This window comes from Calonectris borealis, chromosome 1, assembly GCF_964195595.1.
Source record: "Calonectris borealis chromosome 1, bCalBor7.hap1.2, whole genome shotgun sequence".
Classification (NCBI taxonomy): Eukaryota; Metazoa; Chordata; class Aves; order Procellariiformes; family Procellariidae; genus Calonectris; species Calonectris borealis.
This window is the reverse complement of record NC_134312.1, coordinates 51,415,823-51,436,122: the sequence shown is the minus strand read 5'-3', so window position 1 is coordinate 51,436,122 and position 20,300 is coordinate 51,415,823. Positions and strand designations below refer to the sequence as shown.

Genomic DNA, 20,300 nt, shown 5'->3' with positions numbered 1-20,300 from the left:
AGCAATCAGATGAAAGCTGATTCATTTCCCTAAGAGCATAGCCAGAATAACTCCCTTAAAACAAATCAGAGAAGAGGTGCAAGCTCCCTAAGTACATGATCCACACAAACTGTGACTTTACCTCCTATTACTCGGGCTTCCCCTTGGGTAATCCCTGCTCTGTTTACGATGGTTCGAAAGGCTACTTACAGTGAGCAAAGGAAGAGCTTGAGGTAGAGCCGGCAAAGACGGGAAGAGATAAGAGGCCTTTTTAAGGACTTGGTGTTTCAGGTGCACGTTATTTTGAATGCAAACTCAAGATAATTAGAATTTTTGAAGCACGGATCTCTTAATTCTGTGTTGTCTTTAGAGGTGTGGATTAATTAAAACTTCTGCAGTGAGCACTGCTGTCATCTCTGCCTTTCTGCCTAATGGACGCTGACAGCGATTACAAAGGAGCATGTTGCCCTGGCCACCAGTGTTTTCTTTATTTCTGGGAAGTCTCACCTCTCTTCCTCATAAGCGAAAGCACCTGTTTTGAATCCACAGAGTATGAGTGCTTACCGATGTCTCTTAAAGCATGATTAATTTTGCATGCAGTCTTCCACATGGAAATGCTTGCTCTGTAGTGTGGTGTTTAACACTGTGGTAGTTGCACCTTTTTAAGATAAAGCTTATCTAATGTAATCGGTAGCTGTGTGTAGGTATGCTTTGTTTTGCTGGAACCCTTGTCTACCACAGAATCGTTACTTATTTTGGGTGTTTCTTTCAGATGAGCCCCCGCTGTGCTAGTCTGGCCCTCAAGCACTATCTGCTCAAGCCAGTTCAGAGGATTCCCCAATACAGGCTCCTGTTGACAGGTACAGTCAAGCTCTTTTGCAGGCTTAAGAAGCCAGTCTTTACACGTGCCAGAAAACTTGTTTTCAGGTGATTGTATCCATCTGTAAAGCGTGTTTATCCGACTTCAGATATGTGAAGCTTTTTTCAAAACATGGCATGGGTTTAGAGGGCTTCTTTGTTAATATTGATTGCAATAACATACACGAGCGAGGTGCTAATATTCCCAACACTGTGGTGTGTTCTCTGATGGTACATTCAGCAGTACTTGGAAAACATGAAACCTGTGGTGTTTTTTGTTTGTTTCTGTGGTAATAGAAGCCCATAATTTCCTTTGAGAGTTGGAATGCTCCTGTTTTGCTTTGGGTTTTGTTTTTCTGTTGTTTTTTTGGGGGTTTTTTGTGTGGTGGTTTTTTTGTTTGTTTGGTTGTTTTTTTATGAAGGAAAAAGGTAGTATGGAAGATTGGAGCTAGGAGAAGGAAGTGAAAAATGTCTATGCAACTGTGAACTTCTGCAAGTAGGTTTTCCATTTCTTCCCCACCCAGGTGTTTTGTCTGTAAAATCCATTCTCTTTTAAAGGCAAAACACATGTTTTTAGGGTATGTTTACCAGTAAGTGCTTAAGACTTGTTACAGGGGCATTGTAGACTGAAGAGCTGGCTTGGGACTAGGAAATCTGGGCTCTATACCCTGCTCTGGCAGTGGCATGTTTGGCAGGCATTGAGCAAATCATCTCCATGATGCAGTGCTTTCTTTTCTGTAAAAGGAGGGCACTGATAGAGGCCTCCTTTGTGAAGTATTTTGAGATGTGTTGTTTGTTGTAAGAGGGGGATGGCTCCTGTAAGGATTTGGAAATACTTAAGGCATTGTTTTTGAAAGCCATTGCTTCTTGATGAGCAATTTAAAAATAGCCTCTGTTTATGTAGTAACTGCAAAATAAAGTGCTCTGTGACCTTTTTTTTTGGCTCTGTAGCAGCTTGTTGGCATTTCCCCAGCAAGTACTTAGACTAGTGATGCTGTGGGAGATACAGACTTAAGTGTTATACAGCAGTTACAAAGTTATTAACGTTGACTGTTTTCATTTAATCATCTCATTAAATTCACAGGTGTTGAAAAAGAGTGAAAAACCCTAATTAAATGGACTACTTTGCAGGGGAAAATCTTAGTGACTCTTAATTGATGAAGTCAAACCATAAAACGGCATTTGGGGAGTTGCTTTATTTTAAAACAATACTGACTTAGGGCATGGTATAGGCTTGTTATACACTCCAAAATCAGCAGAGCTTTGGGTGAGTACAAAGGTTTTCGTTAAAAAGGTTGAACAGAGGATCAGGATGGAGTAAATGCCGTTGTCAATATACATAGCAAAGCGAGAGAAGTCAGGGGTGAATGGCCCTGAAACAAAACTCAGATGTTGAAGGGGAATTCCTCGTGATCATTAACTGTCATTGTGGCTAGGACAGGCTGTTGTAGATCTGAAAAAACTCATTCTGTGGTGGTGGGGATTGCTGTGGGTGTCCCCAGTCTGCAGACGTTGCTGTAGCTGCCCAGCTTTAAATACACCTGCAAATGCAAATGCTGTTTGACAGGAATGGGATTGCAGTGCTGGCTGCTGATTTAGAAAAATAATTTTCTCTTGTTCTGTGGGAGCAATAAAAGAGGTCAGACTAAGGGTTTAATTATGCTGGGGCTGAGGAGTGTTATTTTGGATCTGTTTCGTTGTCAGTCTGCTCCATCTATCATGCATTTCGGTTGTCCTCGAGATTCTCACTCTTCCGTATCTCTGTGGATGACCCATCTGCTCTGTTACCTTCCAGCAGCTCTGTGTAATATTGAGCAGTCTCTATTGAAACTTGTGCTGCAAAACCTTTGGAGGACATGCAAAATATTTGGAGCTATTGTTGCAGTGGGTGAGATGCAGCAATGCAGCAGCCACCCCAGCTGAAGACAGGGGGGACCTGTGGGCAAGGGAGGAGGGGGCAGCGGCTAAGAGCAGGGAAGCGAAAATAATCCAGGAAATGAAGCTGCTAGGCCTGAGTCAGCAGGGATTTCTTCCTATTTAGATGTTCTGTGTCAGTGGGACAGCTTTGTACTGGTAACCTGCTGCTACACGGTCACATCACAAGATTGTTGCTGTGCTTTGAAGTGGAGTTACTTTTGTGCTAACAAAAGCAGGAGCAGGTGGACTCATAAATCAGCCAAGGAGAGGCACAGCTCAGCTGTGTTTCTGTTTAATTATACGGCTTCTCCAGTCCAGCAAGTGAACTTCCGCTTCTCCACATACTGGCCCCGAGCTCTATACAGCAAATATTAGATGGGTTTTTGGGGAGGTTAATTAGAGGCCTCTGATTTCTAATAGAAATGAAGGAGAGGCGATTCTCTCCTCCCCAAAACCTCTGATTTGAGTAGATAACTTGAGACTCTACAATATGAACAGGCTTTTCATTGCTGTAGGATAAGCCTCTGTCCTCTTTTTCTCAACATAAGGTTTGCAGAGAGAGTCTTTTATTATCCTTAACTGGGGAGGCTGAGGGGGATGAAAAATAAGCCTTTGAGCACACTGCTTCTTTGCAGGTCAGAAATAGATTTGTCAGACTGGAGGCCAATTACATGTTGGGGAATGATTGCTTTGAGTTTAACTTAAATTAGACAACCTGAGACAAAAAGTAGTTAATGAAGCAGAAGAGAATTTTTAGCAGGAGAAGAAGTGATAGTTGCTGCCCCCCAGCAAGAAGGAAGAGAGAATTGCTGGCTGCTGTCAGGTAGAAGCAGGGCGTAAGGAAATTTTGTTCATCACAGGAACAGTTCTTGTGTGCCTTTGTGTTGATTTTTGTGGTGTTTTGGGGTATCCGGCAGAGTTATGAATTTTAATTTCTAAGCCTGCCTTTCTGAAGGTATGCTTAAGGTGTTCCTAGTCTGAACAACTAACGCACATTTCAGAGGGGAAAATTTTTTTGGCAAAGACAGTAGATACCATTCCACCTTAATATTTGACTTCTATATTTATTTTATCTAGGAATATTTTTGCTGAATTTTTACTGTAACGTTAGTCATGTCTGTGAAATCCACTTGTCTGTATAGTTTAAGCCAGTAGCTCCAGAAAGTAGTTGCAAGCATAGAATTTCCAGTGTGTATTCACAGAAGAGACTAAAAATATCTGTTCTGATGCTTCTCTGAAGCTGAGTTTTAGTGATGAACTGAGGTCCACTTACCAGACATACATAATGAGTATTAAGATGAAAATTAGGTATTTATCACTTTCAGGCTTTTACAGTTGCAAGTTTTATTGGCTGCTTCAGTCTTGTAATGCAAAAGCTGCCTTCCTTTTTAAATACAGAATTTTAAATGAATGCAGTTATGTTAAAATCTCTAATTTTCCCTCTTCTATTCACTGATGATGTGATTTAAAATGCTAGAATATAACCACCCAAAAATGTTTTTGGGTGATGTAAAGTGTTGTTATTTTGAGGAACACGTCATAAAGCATGAATATGCTAAGAAAGTTAGTTCCCAGGGTGGGTCTCTGGTTTTACGTTTCCAGTGCAATTACTTTGGATATTAAATTGGATGTCTCCATGTACTAGGGACAGTGCCAGCAGTACATTTGCAGATGAGTAAATTATACCCATGTCGCCCCTTCTTCCCAGCCCGTAGAGGTGAGTGTGTGGTTGGCAGCTTTAAGAAGCTGGTATTTCTGGATAAGCTGTGAGGACTCATTCTTTATACCGGGAGGTTCCCACTGGAGTCCTTTGTGCTGGCCCCGATGAAGATCAAATTGCAATTGTAAAGCTTTAACTTGTTTGCTCTATGGTGGTGTCCCACAAGTGCTCTGCCTGGGCTGTATGGCACAGCTCCGACTTGAGAGAGCACCCGTCAGCAGGCAGGGCAGGAGCGGGCAGCTGGTGTTGCATGTGTGACCTAGGTTCCTCTAGGTTAAACCAAGTTAAAAACAATGTGAACTCTTCTCAGTTCCTTCCAAAATACCTCCTGCTGATTTTTTTTTCCCCTCTCATACCAGCTTCTTACCAGCATAACCCGAGGTGAAGCAAGATAAACTTTGTTTTTAATGGAATATGTGTCCACCTAAATATTGCACTGGAATGTCTGGTAGCTACTACAGCACAAGATCTTGAGGGATGTGAAGGATGCAATATTTGTGGAGTGTAGCTGGAGAGGTTTTGGTGCCATGTCAAACTTGATTTAAAAGATCACATGTTGACCAGTGCCTGATAATGATCAGACAGAACTTCAAGGAGAGCAGAAAGCTGTGGGTGTTCCCGTGGCCCAGCCAGCCAGACCTCCCAGCGCTCCCTCCCCACTTCCCTGCAGGAGACCCCAGCCAGTTCCTCTTCCTTCACCCTAACCTGCTCTTCATGCTTCTCTCTTGGATCCTCCCTTAGGTCTTTGCCAAAAAATAAAATTTCAGTGCCAAATATTTTTCTTCCTGTAGTTCTGTTTTTCTCAAAGCTTTCATTAACTGTGACAAAATTTCTCACTCTTCATAGCATTTCTACTGCAGAAACATGTTTCATAATTCCCTCTTTTTTTTTTTTTTGTGCATAAGGAAAAGATTACAATACACTGAGCAGTCTCTGAGGGGCATGCATGAAGCAAGACATCTTATGAAGGCAGGAACAATTGGCTTCTGATCCTTCTTGAGTAAAAGGATGAATTTGGGTAGGGCGAACATATGGGAGTTGAATTATTTCACTCCTACATGAAACTTGTACAACTGCAAAGCTAAAATTGAACGCTTGCTAGATCACATACAATTAGTTTTCAGTACATCTGCCAGAATCTTAATACCTCATTTAAAAGGTAATTATAAATCAGTATTTGTTGATATTATCAATCTAACATGTATATTTCTTTGAAAGTTTCTGATTTGGTTTCTTTCAATTTTAAGCAGTTCAAAGCTGTAGCTTGTAAAGAATAGATGGTTGACTTTTTACTGAGGATATATATTAATCTTTGACAGGATATTGTACTTTTTGGTGAACTAGACACTCGACCAGGGAATAGAACCTCGAGGGGGATGTTTTCTTGTACAGTCATGCATTTGGAGTTAATTTTAGCTGAGTAAAATAGATTTTAAAACTACCAAGACTTTAATGGATGGAGGGTGCCATCTTGTGGTTGAGGAACTAAATTTATAATTAAAAAACAAAAATGCCTATTTGAACATCGGGGGGAGTATAATACTTCTATTATTGAAAAATATTCATCATAATCAGATCTCCTGTAACGGACTACTTTTTTTCTTAGCTCCTATAGACAAGTTAGGTGCTCAGGCAAATATCTATAATTTTCAAAAATTTTTGCATCAGCTTAAATGTAAATGATTGCAAGTATGTACTTATTTTTCACTTGCTGGTTTTGTTCTGGAATAATACATACAACATATCATTTGTCTTTGCAGAAGGCCACTGCTTCAATAACCTTCTTTTCCCTGAGCAAGAGGTCATGATATACTTTCATTATGGAATTGCTAGTTTTCCTTTTGTTATTACTTTGACAGATTTAAAAGATTAAGTAGAAGATTTTTGTGGAATAGGTCTGCCTGAAAAGCAGATTTCCAGGAAAAAGATGTTTTTTACTACTTTCTGGTGCTGTGTATTTCTTTAACAAAACTATCTCTATGTTGTTTTTTCTTTATACAGATTATTTAAAGAATCTTTTAGAAGAATCTGCAGACTATAGGGATACTCAAGGTAAATGTCTCTTTAGATTAAAGAAATAACAGCTTATGTTCGTATGGTAATGTTTCTAAATTTTAAACGCATGCAAAATGCTAAGCCAGTAATAGAAATGTTTTCTATTTAGTTCTAAGTTTCTCAGCACAGATACTTAAAGATTGCAGACTTGTGTTTCAAAAAAGTTTGGAGCTGACAGTGGTATCAGCTCACCCTTGAGTTGAAACCAAGAGATAAGAGTGAAGTTCCACAGGCAGCTTAAACAGATATTTTGGGCACTGCTGTTGAAAGAGACAGTCCTTGCATCTGTAAGACCTTTCATGATAGGCAGGCTGGTCTACCAGCTGTTCTCCCCCACCTATGAGCCTTTCTGGCCTCCTCCTCTCTCTTTGTGCCAGGACAAGTGTTCATGTGGCAGGAGTGAACAAGATCAAGGAGCTGCTCTGGGTTATATTTAACCTGAGGAGTTCTCCAGTTTGACTTGTCACAAGTTGCACAAACACAAGTGACTTCCACAAGTTTGCCTGCATGTGGGGGGAAAGGGCATAAGAGGCAATGAGGAGGAATAGTTGGTGATGGAAGAGGACAGGACTACGTTTCATGGTAGCTTGGGATTAAGTTGGTTTAACTTGAGTGTAGCAATGCAATGCACATTCAGACTATTTCCTCCTTCCATGTGTGTGCCTCAGCAGTACTAAAAATGCTCCGAGTCAGTGTTTCCATTTCATTTGCATGAGCCCCTGTCACTTCTTTGTGACAGGGTTGTGCAGATGTAGTTGATTGGACTGCAATAAATTAGTACCTTCAATGCACTGAGCCAAGTTTGCTTTCTTATAGCTTTGTCTGCTGATACAGTACCGTAAAATTATAAGTAAATATCTTTCTTAGGACATTTAGACATATTTGTTTGAGTATATTGAAAATATAAGCCAAAAATATTTTAAATTATGACTCTTTAAGAGATAGAAAAGTTTATCTTGCACTTCTTATGGCTATGAACAAACTAATGCTTGCACTGCACATTAAATAATTGACCACTTGAAAATTGAGCACCTTAAATATATATTTTACTTTACATTTTCGTGTGATTTTTCCAGCATCTGTGTTTTTTGTAGTTGTACCTTCCATAGTATTTTTCTCTCCCTTCATACATCAAAGATAAAAGCAGAAGCTTGGTTGTAACAATAAGAGTGTTAATTTATGCATTTGACATGTTCAGTAGTCTATCTTTGAAACTGGGTAAGAAAAGAAAATCTAATCTTTACTCACCAAGATCTTTCTTGTGGTAATTAAGCTTAATTTACCTCTGACTTTGCTTAGTTGTTAAATTCCATTGCGGGGGGAGAAGTCTAGGTTTGGTTATGGTTATGGTATTCTTGGGAAAAAAACCCAAACAACACAATTCTTCCTGATGACCTTCATTTGAATACATGACTCCAGCTAAGTGGTATAAGAATTGGAATGCTCTTCCCTGCCAAAACTCACTTTGTTTATGTACTTAGAACCTATAGATTATTTTATGTTGTTGTTTAGATTCGTTTAGTCTTGGCTGTATAAGCAGCCCTGAGATCCTGGAACTTTCCCTTCAATAACCAGCAAATTTTCTCTAACATTCTTGAAGTCTCTAACATCTTTCTTGGAGTGAGTAAAATTTTGAGTTTTTAATAGATAAAATAGCTGATAGATGAAGGAAAATATAACAAAAAATTCAGGTACTGATTCCTGCCTTCATGGATTTAGCTAAATTTCCCTTCATTTTCTTTCAAGCAGATGGGAGCTGGGGAGTGTTTTGGCTGGAGCAGCTCCAACATTTCCTAGTAGGAGACCACCAGCTATTTTTCAGCAGGCTCAGTTGACATCATGACATCTATATCTAAACTTAAATTTTGATCAAATGCTTGATATGTTTTGGCTGGAGCAGTTCCAACATTTCCCAGTAGGAGACCACCAGCTATTTTTCAGCAGGCTCAGTTGGCATCATGACATCTATATCCAAACTTAAATTTTGATCAAATGCTTGATATGTGCTATGCCTTTTAACTGTTGGACTCCTGTGCTTGCATTGCCTTGGTTCATGAAAATCTTGAACAAAAATTCTCCTTAGATTGACTTAGGAGGAGCTTTTTGTTCACACCTCAGTTTAGTTTCTTCATGACCTTCTGAACCTTTCAGTTCAGAAAGCTGTATCTTTTAATACGCTTGCTTTCTGAATATGAACTCAACAATAAGGGAAGTATATGCATTCTACAGTACTAATACTCTAATGATTATCTGGAAAAAAACCCCAAGGCTTTGGTTTTACCTGGTTTGGTAGGCTTCTCTGTGGACTTTTAAGCAAATGTAGTTCCTTTACTTGAAGAGCCTGACTGCACTTCAGTTACTCAGAAGGTGCTAAATGCTTTAGAGACTACATTTTATCAGAGCAGTCATTCTAGCTTTCAATTAAATGAGTCTTTTTTTTCTACTTAAGTAAATTACAGGGTTTTGGATAAGATCCTTGGATGGGTTGTGTCTCATACACTCACTGTTCGGTAATTTACATAATCCTTTTATGAAACCCCTTTGTGCAGTTACACCTTAGCATATATTACGGTCGAGTTGCTAGTTATTAAATATCAGTACTTAATAAAATCCCTTGTCTTGGTAACTCTTCTCTTTCAGAGATTTTTTTTTTTTTTCTGCTGGAATTAAAAGTTTGAAATTTAGAAATTTGAACTTTATACTGTTGTCTTGAGGTGCAGCAAAACTAAAGGAAGAAGAAAGAAATCGCAAAGATTTGGATAATTTTTCTAGGTAGTATTCCATGACTGGCACTGGAGGTAGTTGTGTAAAATGGAAAAAACTTAATGTCTACATAGTCTCAGTTAAAATGTTGTTAACTTTTCTGCTGTAAGTGGAGACGTTGAAATGAAAGTAATTCTTTGTGCGAGAAACTAGACTTTATTTTTTCTTGTGGACTGTTTTGATTAGCTGTAAGAAATGATTGACACTGTTGGTTGAAGCAATGACTTCCTAGGGCACACTTATTAAATCATGATCCAAAGACTCTGGGATCTATGGGAAGTGCTCCTGAATGCAGTGACTGTACAAACAGGTCCTTGAATCTTGGCGTGATGTGGAAGGGCAATATTGTACCTGTGCTTTACGCAATACCAATGCGAACTAGTCTGTATAACCAAAGCATCATTTCTTCATCCTTCAGATGCTCTAGCTGTTGTCATAGAAGTTGCAAACCATGCCAATGACATCATGAAGCAGGGAGTAAGTATTTTGACTGACGAAGCTGGTTGATTAAAGCTTTTTCTCTTTTCTAAAAAAGAAGTCATGGATGCATTTACCTTTTGCTTTTTCTCCCTGTAGGACAACTTTCAGAAACTCATGCAGATTCAGTACAGTTTAAATGGACACCATGAGATTGTACAGCCAGGAAGGGTAGGTCCTCCAGATGGCATTCAGCAGATTGCAGTAAAAGTGCAGCACAGATGATATGCAAGCAAAGTACTGAAGCTGGCATATATTGAGAAGAAAAATGGTCCATTGCTTAATTATTCAGTTCTAACAGTCAAATGAATATTGCCTCTCCATATGTGTGGGGTTTTTTTTTAGAGATTTATCTAATGAAAACGTATGATTTTTAGAATATGATTCCTTGTCAGATCTTGCAGGCAGGTTTTTTTCTTCAAGCTTAACCTTGTATTTGTCATGTTTTCAAGTGCAGCGTGGAAAACTGTAATGCAGCCATTCACACTTACTTTTAGACAAACCTAAGGATGAACAGCCTTTCTCAGAAAGGGAACCTTGAATCCCAAAACTTCTGCAGCACTTCTAGTGTAGTAATAATAATGATGATGATGATGATGATGATGAAAAAATTAGCTCATTTGTACAGCTTGTGCCCTGAAAAGCTAGATTTTTAATTGCTTGTTTTAATTTGCTAGGTCTTTCTGAAAGAGGGAATACTGATGAAGCTGTCCCGGAAGGTCATGCAGCCACGAATGTTTTTTCTGGTAAGTTGCTGTGTATGCTGCAGTGTGCCTAACACTAGTGTAATTTTAAGTGGTTGAAACATTACACCGCAAACATAAGTAACTAATAACTTCAGGTAGTGGAAAAAATGACCAATTGTTGCTGTTCTACTTGCTCAGTTCTAATTTAGAGAGATCATCTGTTGCATGTGCACTAATATTAACAGAAAACCATTTCTCACTAAAATGTACTGTTTTGAACAATGCTCCTTTAAAATTTGAGCGCTTTTATGAGAAGACGTAATGCAAAAACTAAAACAGTTACTCCATCCCACTTAGCCATACCGGATCTCAAAACCTACAACTCCGCTGCTGCTATTGCACCCTCCCCTCCCTCCCTCCCTCCTCCTCTCTCCTTCCCCTGCACGAGCCCGCTTACATCCTGAGCAGAGCCCCGAGCTGGAAGTTAAGTGCTGGGTTCTCTTCCTGTCTCTGCTACTGTTTTGTTTTGAAACTTCTGTGCATCTCTGAAGTTTCTGTTTCCACTTGAACCTTTTGTTTATCTCTTCTGTTTAGATAGTAAAGCAACTGTTGCTGTGTGTAATTTGTGGCATTATTGGTCCAGGGTCCTGGCTGAAATCTGTCTTGTAGTTACTGTAGTACGAATAAATATTTTCCTAGGCAGTCACGGAGTATGTATTCTAAGCTTGCAAGTGCCTGTCTTATGCTCTGGAGATGACTTTGTAGCATATAAAGCCCTGAGATAACTGCAAATTATATCAGTTAAGATAATACTCTCAAAAATCTGGTGCTATCTCAAGCTGAACTTCCCAAATCAGATGTTGCTAATTCAAGTGGCTCTAGCTTGGATTTTCTTTGTTTTGTTTTTTTTGGGGTGGTGGTGTTTTTCTGTTTTTTTTTTTGTTGTTGTTTTTGGTTTGTTTTTTTTTAGATATAAAAGGTGCAGGCTAGTGTTTATACCTTTAGGCACTTAAGCACTGATTTTTCCATTGATCATGTTGTGAAGATTTAGTAAGGCTTGTGAAACGCTTGGTTATTTTGCAAAGAATCTCATAGCAAAAACTTATGAGACAGTTCAGTTTTCTGACCAGTGTTTATGTGCAGTAAATGAAGTTTGGATCCATGTGGTGAACAACACAGAAAATAAAAAAAATCTTAATAGCTGTTCAGTAAGTGCACTGAAGCGAGTGAATGGTTAATTCTAGTATCCTTTTAAAGTAGTTTGTTATACAATATAGCTGTGTACACGAGAAACATTTTTGTTCTTTTTGACAGCTTGTTCTTTGACATCCATGCACTGTTTACTCATGTGCCAAATGTATATTTACACAAGGAGGATATAAATAGACACCTATTGTTATCTAAATTCATACATGAAAATGTCTCTTGGGTTCTAAGTGGAATAATAGGAAGTAGAAGATGCCCTTCTGGACAGTTGATCTCAGTGCTGTATGAGTTCTGTACTTCCAGTAAAATGCGTCTGAAATTATCTGTCTCTAAACAGTCTTTAGTCATTAAAAAGCATTAATTCTATATTACAGTTCAATGATGCCCTGTTGTATACTACTCCAGTTCAGTCAGGGATGTATAAACTCAACAACATGCTGTCGTTGGCTGGAATGAAGGTGAGTCATTTGTTAACATGAGTCTTTCGCCAAATCTATTTAAACTCAGCCCTTCAAATTTTCAAAACGCAACTGTGTTTATTGTTGGAAAGAGATATTAAAGATATTTATGTTCCAGAGCAATCCTACAGGCTTAACGTTTATTGCATAATATGGCCTGTGGGACTGCTACCTAGGTTTCCCTAAAAAACTCTGTTGATCATCTCACCTGCATTTCATCCAGTATTGTCCTCTGAAATAGTCTGCCTACTTATTTTTTGTATTGTATTTTGTTTAGACTGCCTCACTTTTGCCTTGTAACTGCTTTTTATTGCCCACACCCAGAGATTGCCCACACCCAGGCATCTCTGCTTGATAAGCTTCTGGTGGATCAAATCTCCATAGTTTATAGACATCTGCGAACTGTGAGGGATGGTACAGCTTTTGTTTCCGAGCCTTTATGAAAAGCATCAAAGTTAAGCCCTGAGCCCCTCTGGGTAGTGATAAGGGACATGCACGCCATATCTTGACACGGTCTCTGACATGACAGTGGGAACAACAAACCGTCACCTCAGGAATCAAGTAACTTGTCTGTGGTCCTATCAGAGAAAAGTATCAAGTCCAGCTGCAGTGCAGATCTGGTGCCCAGGTCCAAACTTTTGCAGGCAGAGCTGCAAAATCTCTTCTGCCAGCAGGTGTCTTGTCGAGGCTCAGAACCGCTCTTAACTTTTAAACCTGCTTATGTTTGAAACTTGGTAATTCAGAAGGATCAGCAGGGCGGTCCAGCCCTTGGGGGTATGGGGCAGATGCCCACTCTGGGGTACACCAGAGGGTTACATCTTGTCCTGCAGCAGCAGCAGTGCCTTTTTTTGCCCAGTTGCAAGAGGTGCTTAGAGGGCAACAGGCCTGGGCATGTTGAAACACAGCAGGAGGTGTCTGACAGCTCTTGAGCTTCATTCCCCTTTATGTCTCCAGTGTTTGTATGGGGGCCACAGTGAAATAAAATGCTGGGCTGCATGTAATCTTAGTGTAGCTGTGCCCTCTGGACTGGTGTATGATCTCCTACTTTTGAGATTTTTCTCTCCAATGTACACCTTCTGCAATAAAAATGTAAGAGATTTTACAGTAAGTAAAACTAAAGCAACTATAAAAGTACCGTTTCAGTTTGAATGTCAAGTTTTCTCTCTCGACTGAAGGTTAAAAAGCCAACCCAGGAAGCATATCAGAATGAACTGAACATTGAAAGCGTAGAGAGATCCTTTATTCTTTCAGCAAGGTAAGTCTTACAAATGAATAATGATTTAAAAAACATGTGATTTCAAACAGGCCATGTAAGCTTTTTATAGGTTATTTTGCACTTATGTAATGAAAAGTTACCCTTGGCTAGAGTAATTACAGGATAGAGGGTGTGACAGGTGCATTTCTGGAAATAAAGTAGGCTTTGTTCTAATTTACTTTTGTTCACATTCAAAATCTGATTTTGAAAATTTAAGTTTATTTTTAAATGGGCCAGCAGAAAGGAAGCCTGGTCACATGTAATAAGTTTCACAGATACCATATGAATTTGTAGTCTCTAATACAGTTCACCCTGACTTGTAAGGAAGACTGCCCCTTGTGAAGTGATAGATTGAAGCACAAAAGCTATAGTAAATGTGGCTGGTATTTCAGCAATTTGGGCTTAAGGCTGCAGCTGGTAGAGATTCTGCTGTCCTCAAGACAGTTAACTGTTAATCAGAGTGAATAAAACTCTTGCTTGGTTCCTCCTTTTCAGCTTAGCTGCACTTTCAGAAACTTTAAGTAAATTGAACTATTATCCTCTCACTGCCTTTCCTTGAGAGGAACAAGAATTAAAATTGTTTCAATTCAATTAATTTTAGGCTTTGCTTTTCGGTATTTTTTTGTTCTTCCGAAGTTACTGATATGCTCTGTCAGTGCATTAACAGGACAGGCTATGAAGCATGACAATACATTTTGATATTATTATTGGTAACTGATATAAATTGGAAGAAGTCATCCTGGTCTTCTAGCTAAAATAACAATGTAATTGAAATAAGAAATGGATCTCAGTGAACCTGAAATTATGGAAATGGCAGCAATTACTGGAATGGTGCTTGCTTGTCTTTACTAGAAAACCAAATTCTCCATGTAGCAGCAAAAGGATACATGTCCACTAAACCAGAGCAGCTCTCGTCTGCCTCCACTAAGATGCCTTTAGCAAAAATCTGGTTGTGTGGGTTGTTGTTTTTACTGTGTTTGAGTTGGAGTTTTATATGTTCTGACATTTGTGACAGTGCTGATACCAATGAAGAAAGACATGTTTTCTCTTTTGTTTAGTAAAGCTGAGCAAGGGCAGACTGTTTCTTTTTGTGTGACCTTGTAAATACCATCATGAGGATGTCTGCACAAAGATAGCAGTATCTCTAGCTGAGGGGTTGACCAAGGTTAACCTTGTCAAAGTAGCCAAAGGAAGTAGCTCAATTGTCTGAGCAGTAGTTATTTATAACAACAGACTTGAAAGGAGTGGTTTTTTATTTTTTCAACAAATTTAAATGTTTCTTATGGTTCTTTTGCACATTGGGAAAAAAAAGATGCATTTCAGAGTTTAGGGTATGATTCTCCTCCAGTATAATATGAGCAGGTCCATGCTGCTTAGGGTGCCTTGGTGACTGGGTGTCACACAGATACGTGAAGACATTTTTGGGATTGCAGTAGGCAATGTGGATTTATCTCTGCTTGACTTGAAACAGCATTTCACTTTTAATTCAGTCATTTTAAATAATTGTAAAAAATCAATTGGAACTTATGAAAAGTTTATCATCTTGAAATACAACCTACCTACAACTCCTGTGAAATACACGCTGGCCCATAGGTGAAAATCCCTGTATATAACATTCTCATCAAGTTGGGCAGTGTGTGTGACATGCTTTTGTCTTGACCTTGAAACTACTGGAATTACCCTCCACATTACCAACTAAAGCTGCTCTGATTTGCTCTTTCTTTTTTAGTGTTGTTGATCTTGTATCTTTGGAGAGTGTTCAGCTCTGTTATTTTTATACTTGCTGGAAGCTATGTGTGTGCAAGAGCCCCAAGTTACACAACAGTGACAGAGGGAGCTTGCATTTGCTTGGGATGAAGGAGGTGCTAGGGGTGTAAATGAGGATTCTCAGATTGTTATCTGCCTGTAAGCGAGGCCTGGCTCTGTTGTGGTGTAGGAGGGAAACAAGTGAAAAGCTATCAGCAATAGGTGTTTGCATATATTTTTTTCCCAATTAATTATGTTGTTCCTATTGATAAATATCCTGGATGTGAAGAGAATCAGTATCTTGTCAATACAGACTGCATCTTCCCTTTGATGATACCTCATTTTAACAGCTTCTTGGCTCCTCTGTGGTAAAAATGTCAATTACAAAACTGTTCAAATTAATCTTACAGACATGGGAGACAAATTTCACTTCTGTGTTTTTTCAAATAATAAGCATTATGTGGAGTGTACACCAAAAAAGAGATTCTGAAATGATCCTGGGGGCAGAGAGGGGAGGGGAGCAATTAAGCTGGTGAAAAATTGCTAGTAATAAAATGTAAGCCAGTTAATAACTGAAGTATAGATTAATGCCTAGTCAAGACTCTTTGTCACTTCAGGTTTAGTTTTACTGACTGCATTAGTATTCTGCTTTATCTAGTCTAGGTTGAGGTTTCAGTTTTCCTGGGGTATCTGTAGGAATGTGTATTGTTTTACATGATACAATGCAGTATTGTACTAGAAATCTCTTAATCAGAGAAACAAGTTAGCGCATCTGCACAATACAGCACTGTGCAGAAGTAAAGCTTTGGTCCTGAAAACAATAGTCGTGCCAGCCTGACGTGGTTTGAGGCCAGGTGGCCCCGTCCCCCTCAATAAAGGCTAGCAAAGAGCTACCCCAAGCAGACATAGCTGCATCACCTCCCCTAACATAAGAATAGCTCATGCAAGACTAGCTGGGAGAGGCGCCCAAAAGCTCTGATCCTGGAAATAACAGGGACATACTTCTGTGAGCCCTTCTGGGACCACCGAGCTGCTTACTCCATGGGGCAGCTCTGACGTGTGGTCCTAGCACACGTTTGCCAGTAATAACAATTGCTGGGGCTCTCTGCAGTCCATTTAAAAGTTTTCTGCTGTTTTATTAAATTGAATCTTAAATGAAAAAAAAATTAAAAACCCTAAGAAAACTTTGCCATTTTAATAAACAAAACAGCTTTTGGAAGGATGCAACAAATACTGGACCTACAGTGAGGGAGGTGGTAGGGCTGTGCAGCTGTGGGGGAGGGCTGGGAGTGACAGCAGAAGAAACACTGCCTATTTTGCTGCAGCAAACCATTACATCAATTCAGTTGCCGATGGCGCCGCCTTTGCTCTTAAGTTCTGAAGGATTGTAAACAACCCTAAAGGCTAGCACTAGCAAACCTACCAAGTGCGAGCTCCCTAGTGAAATATTAGGGCGTAAGCCATATAGCTCATTGTGCGAGCAGCCCTGTATGTAGCAATCCCCGCATGGTGGGGGATGTTTAATCTCCAAACACTGGGCCAACTTCAAATTTAATTATTTAATATAGTTTTAGGAACTTAATTAAATGTAATCAGATTTTGAAAAAGCCAAAGGAGTTGATTAGAGTTATGAATGTTACGTAGCTAATGCAGACCAGTTGTTCTTACGGGATGAGGAAGCAAAGGTAAATAAACTGAACAAAATGTTCCACTCAGAGTGTGAGATATTGGGACAGACAATAATACATTGCTTTGCCCTTGCTTGTATCTTATTTCCTCTCCTTTTGTTCTGATTTTGTTGCTGTGTGCACTAGATCATTTTTTTCCCTCATGCCTCGCAGGCTTCCTCCATGTTTACCTTACCAGATTTGTCCTCTCTGATTCTGTATAGTACTCGATTTCATCCAGTTCAAAACCCTGGCTCAAAGTATTTTCCTTAAAGGTTCAAAGATGATCAAAGCTTCCAAATTCACCTACAAAAGCCATTAAACAATAATTGGTTTTGCACACCCAATTTGTGTAAATCATTGCTTTCCTCATCCCTAACTTTCCTTTTTATATATTCTTCGTGTTCTAATCAACACTTGCTGCTTAGTTTTAAATGTTAATAATAATAAATTGATTTTTTTTTTTACTCCAACAGTTCTGCTACAGAAAGAGATGAGTGGTTAGAAGCTATCTCCAAGTCGATTGAAGAATATACAAAAAAGAGAATCACATTTAATCCTAGCAAAAGTCTTGAAGAGGTATATTGCACCATTATTGTTGGTTTGTTCCCTTTTTGAATATAAAGTTTCTTTGCAGGTGTTTAGAGAAACAAGAGGCATTCCATGATGAATAATAAAACAGGATGGTAAATGATAAGTGAACAGATGATAAAACAGGATGATATTTCATAATATTATCTACTTCATAAATTTAAAGTTATTTTCTTCCAAAAAACCCAAACCAGCTTTCTCGATTCTCTTGGTAATCTTGCAAACAGAAAGATGAAATGAAAAGATTTAAAAATACAGCAGCTATTGATATAAATAGGCTGGTAAAGGTTGAAAGTCACACAGCCTTTTTGAACTAATTAAATGCAGCTCTATCTTCAGGCTTGCATTTTAATGGTCACTGATGAAATAGTAGATAACGTTTAAGACCATGACAATTTATCAGAGAAGGCTTTCCAACATAATTAGAGTTAACCTATAATCACTGATAAATATTAACCGTATTTCTCATCACTGGATGTAATGGTATTCTGCCTGTGTTCTCTCAGACAGATCCAGAGAAACAGGAAGAAGATAGTCCGCTGGGATCAAAGGCTCCGATCTGGATCCCTGATACTAGAGCCACTATGTGTATGATCTGTACAAGTGAATTCACCTTGACATGGAGAAGGCATCACTGCAGGGCATGTGGAAAGGTTGGGCAATTTTGTGATTGCCTTTTCAGTTAGTCATTCAGGTTCCTTGTGTGACAAATACAGATGGAGCCTGATTGCACCTAAACAATTCTTTTAAGGGAATACTGTACTATGACACAATTATATGGATTAAAAACAGTATGTTGGGTTGGTTATTTTTTTAGAGTAAGGTGTTATGACAGACTGGTGTTCAACCTTTCAACCTGTTACATGTTTCTTATTTTGCATTTTGGAGTACTATTTATGGTTGTCTTCTGCTTCTGCAATTACGTAGTACAAACGAAGAATATTAGCTGAAATGAGAAAAATATCTTCCTCACTAATTTTCGTAAGATAAATAATGATTTTGTTTTTAAGTTAGTACCAAACTTATATTTAACACTTATGAAAGGTATATTTAATAGACCTTTATTTTTCTTTTTTTAATCAAGTAAGAGTACGGAATTCAATGCAGTTGAGACATCTGTGTTGTGGAGAAATTGTCAAGAGAGCAATGACTTTTTAGTTATTTCTTTAAAAGCTTATGATTTAAACAGTTCAGTAACACAGTAGGCTTATTCTACTTTTCATGGATTGTTAATGTCGGCTTATTGACTTGTGTAATTCATTGATTTTTTTTCTGTTTAAATTTTTATCATTTAGAGGAGGAAAGAGCAGCATGTTGGAACATAAAGAAAAGCCAAGATCTTAAGCCATTTTCAATGTAAAGTAGTGCCTATTTCAGGTTCTGTTATGGGTTTAACAGTACTGAAGTGAATGTCTTTGAGCATTTGGTGATTTACAGGTGCACATCATGTACAATAATGTTTTATCTGTTTCCAGATTGTCTGTCAAGCTTGTTCATCAAATAAACATGGTTTAGACTATATGAAAAACCAGCCAGCAAGAGTATGTGATCATTGCTTCAGGGAGCTACAGAAACAAGGTAAAGAAAATCTGCACAAACTGACTGTCTTATTTTTGTGGCCCTTATTAACATGGTGTGTCTGTGCCTCATTTTTACTGCTGGGTTCAAGTGCCTAATTCTGCTAGTGCCTGAAAAGCGATAGGCATAGAATCATTTAGGTTGGAAAGGACTTTTAAGATCATCGAGTCCAACCGTTAACCTAACACTGCCAAGTCCACCACTAAACCATGTCCCTAAGCACCGCGTCTACACGTCTTTTAAATACCTCCAGGGACTCCAGTGACTCCACCACTTCCCTGGGCAGTCTGTTCCAATTTCGATGAAGAAATTTTTCCTAATAGCCAATCTAAAGGCATCTGAGGTTGTAAGAGCCCAAACAAGTTTCTGTGGAGTAAGCTAGGAAGTGAATTTGCAATACATTGGCTCTTCCTTCCAGAAACATGCATGCATTTGCCCTATGATAATGACATGTAGCTTATGCTGCTTTCTTTTTGAGATAACTAGTGTTACATTGCGTTTCATTAATCACAGGGTACAAGTGTACATTAAAGTCCTTGCAGCTTATCATGACCTCCCAGTGGGTTCACATGTACTTTTACTCTCTGTAACTTGTATGCCCGTAAACTTCATTTTTGCCAGCTAAGCTGCTGAGATAGCTGAAGTCCTGGGGCTCTATAAAGACATAGGTCTTCATCTTACTGAAGCTGAGTCTCCTCAGCCTCAAGTCTTGGCTCATCTGGAATTCAAGAAGTTGGCGTATCTGCATGTCAGTTCTGAGTGCAAACTCTTAACGGTTGCCTACTGCACACCGGCAACATGGATTTCAATGTAAAAAACCATCGCGGGAGCTATTTTCATTGAAACACTTTCAGAGAACGTGGTACTACTGATGCATGGTGGTAATAACATTTGCTTAGAGAGGAGGTCCACGGTCAGTTTCCTTCTCATCCTGAGGGAACACAAATCCATCTCTTTGAAGGAGCTTCATATCATTATGCAGAAATGAATGTAAAATCAACAGGGGCACCTCCCAGTGAGGTGGGAATCCAGTCCCATCTCACAAGACTTGCTTTGAATTCTGTCCAAAGACTCTAGTATAAAATACACACATGAGCCATAAGCAGGGACTGAAACAGTTTGCTGCTCTTCCCTCTGGCAGAGGCTCCAGTTCGACACAAGCTCTCTAGGGTATCAGGAAATCTGTGATGCCCCAGTGAAATAACCAAGCTAAGGCTTCCAGCATGCTGGGAGCGGCATTTGTCATGGGGATGTGGAAAGCAGCATTGACAACCCTTGAAGTGGTGGTGGGAGCCTGCAACGATAGGGAAGGTGGATTGCCTGGACCACCTGCAGGTCTCTGCA

At 39.1% G+C, this 20,300-nt stretch overlaps 1 protein-coding gene across 1 annotated transcript in view; it reads left to right on the top strand.

Moving 5' to 3' along the window:
- The window catches only part of FGD6 (FYVE, RhoGEF and PH domain containing 6), a 73,320-nt gene that overhangs the window by 42,870 nt on the left and 10,150 nt on the right, over nucleotides 1-20,300 (top strand). The window contains exons 8-17 of the mRNA XM_075151216.1: nucleotides 752-839; nucleotides 6,476-6,526; nucleotides 9,711-9,769; nucleotides 9,869-9,940; nucleotides 10,447-10,515; nucleotides 12,036-12,119; nucleotides 13,295-13,374; nucleotides 17,264-17,366; nucleotides 17,885-18,031; nucleotides 18,854-18,956. Coding sequence (XP_075007317.1) covers nucleotides 752-839; nucleotides 6,476-6,526; nucleotides 9,711-9,769; nucleotides 9,869-9,940; nucleotides 10,447-10,515; nucleotides 12,036-12,119; nucleotides 13,295-13,374; nucleotides 17,264-17,366; nucleotides 17,885-18,031; nucleotides 18,854-18,956 — 856 coding nt within the window. The remainder of the gene's footprint in view (nucleotides 1-751; nucleotides 840-6,475; nucleotides 6,527-9,710; nucleotides 9,770-9,868; nucleotides 9,941-10,446; nucleotides 10,516-12,035; nucleotides 12,120-13,294; nucleotides 13,375-17,263; nucleotides 17,367-17,884; nucleotides 18,032-18,853; nucleotides 18,957-20,300) is intronic.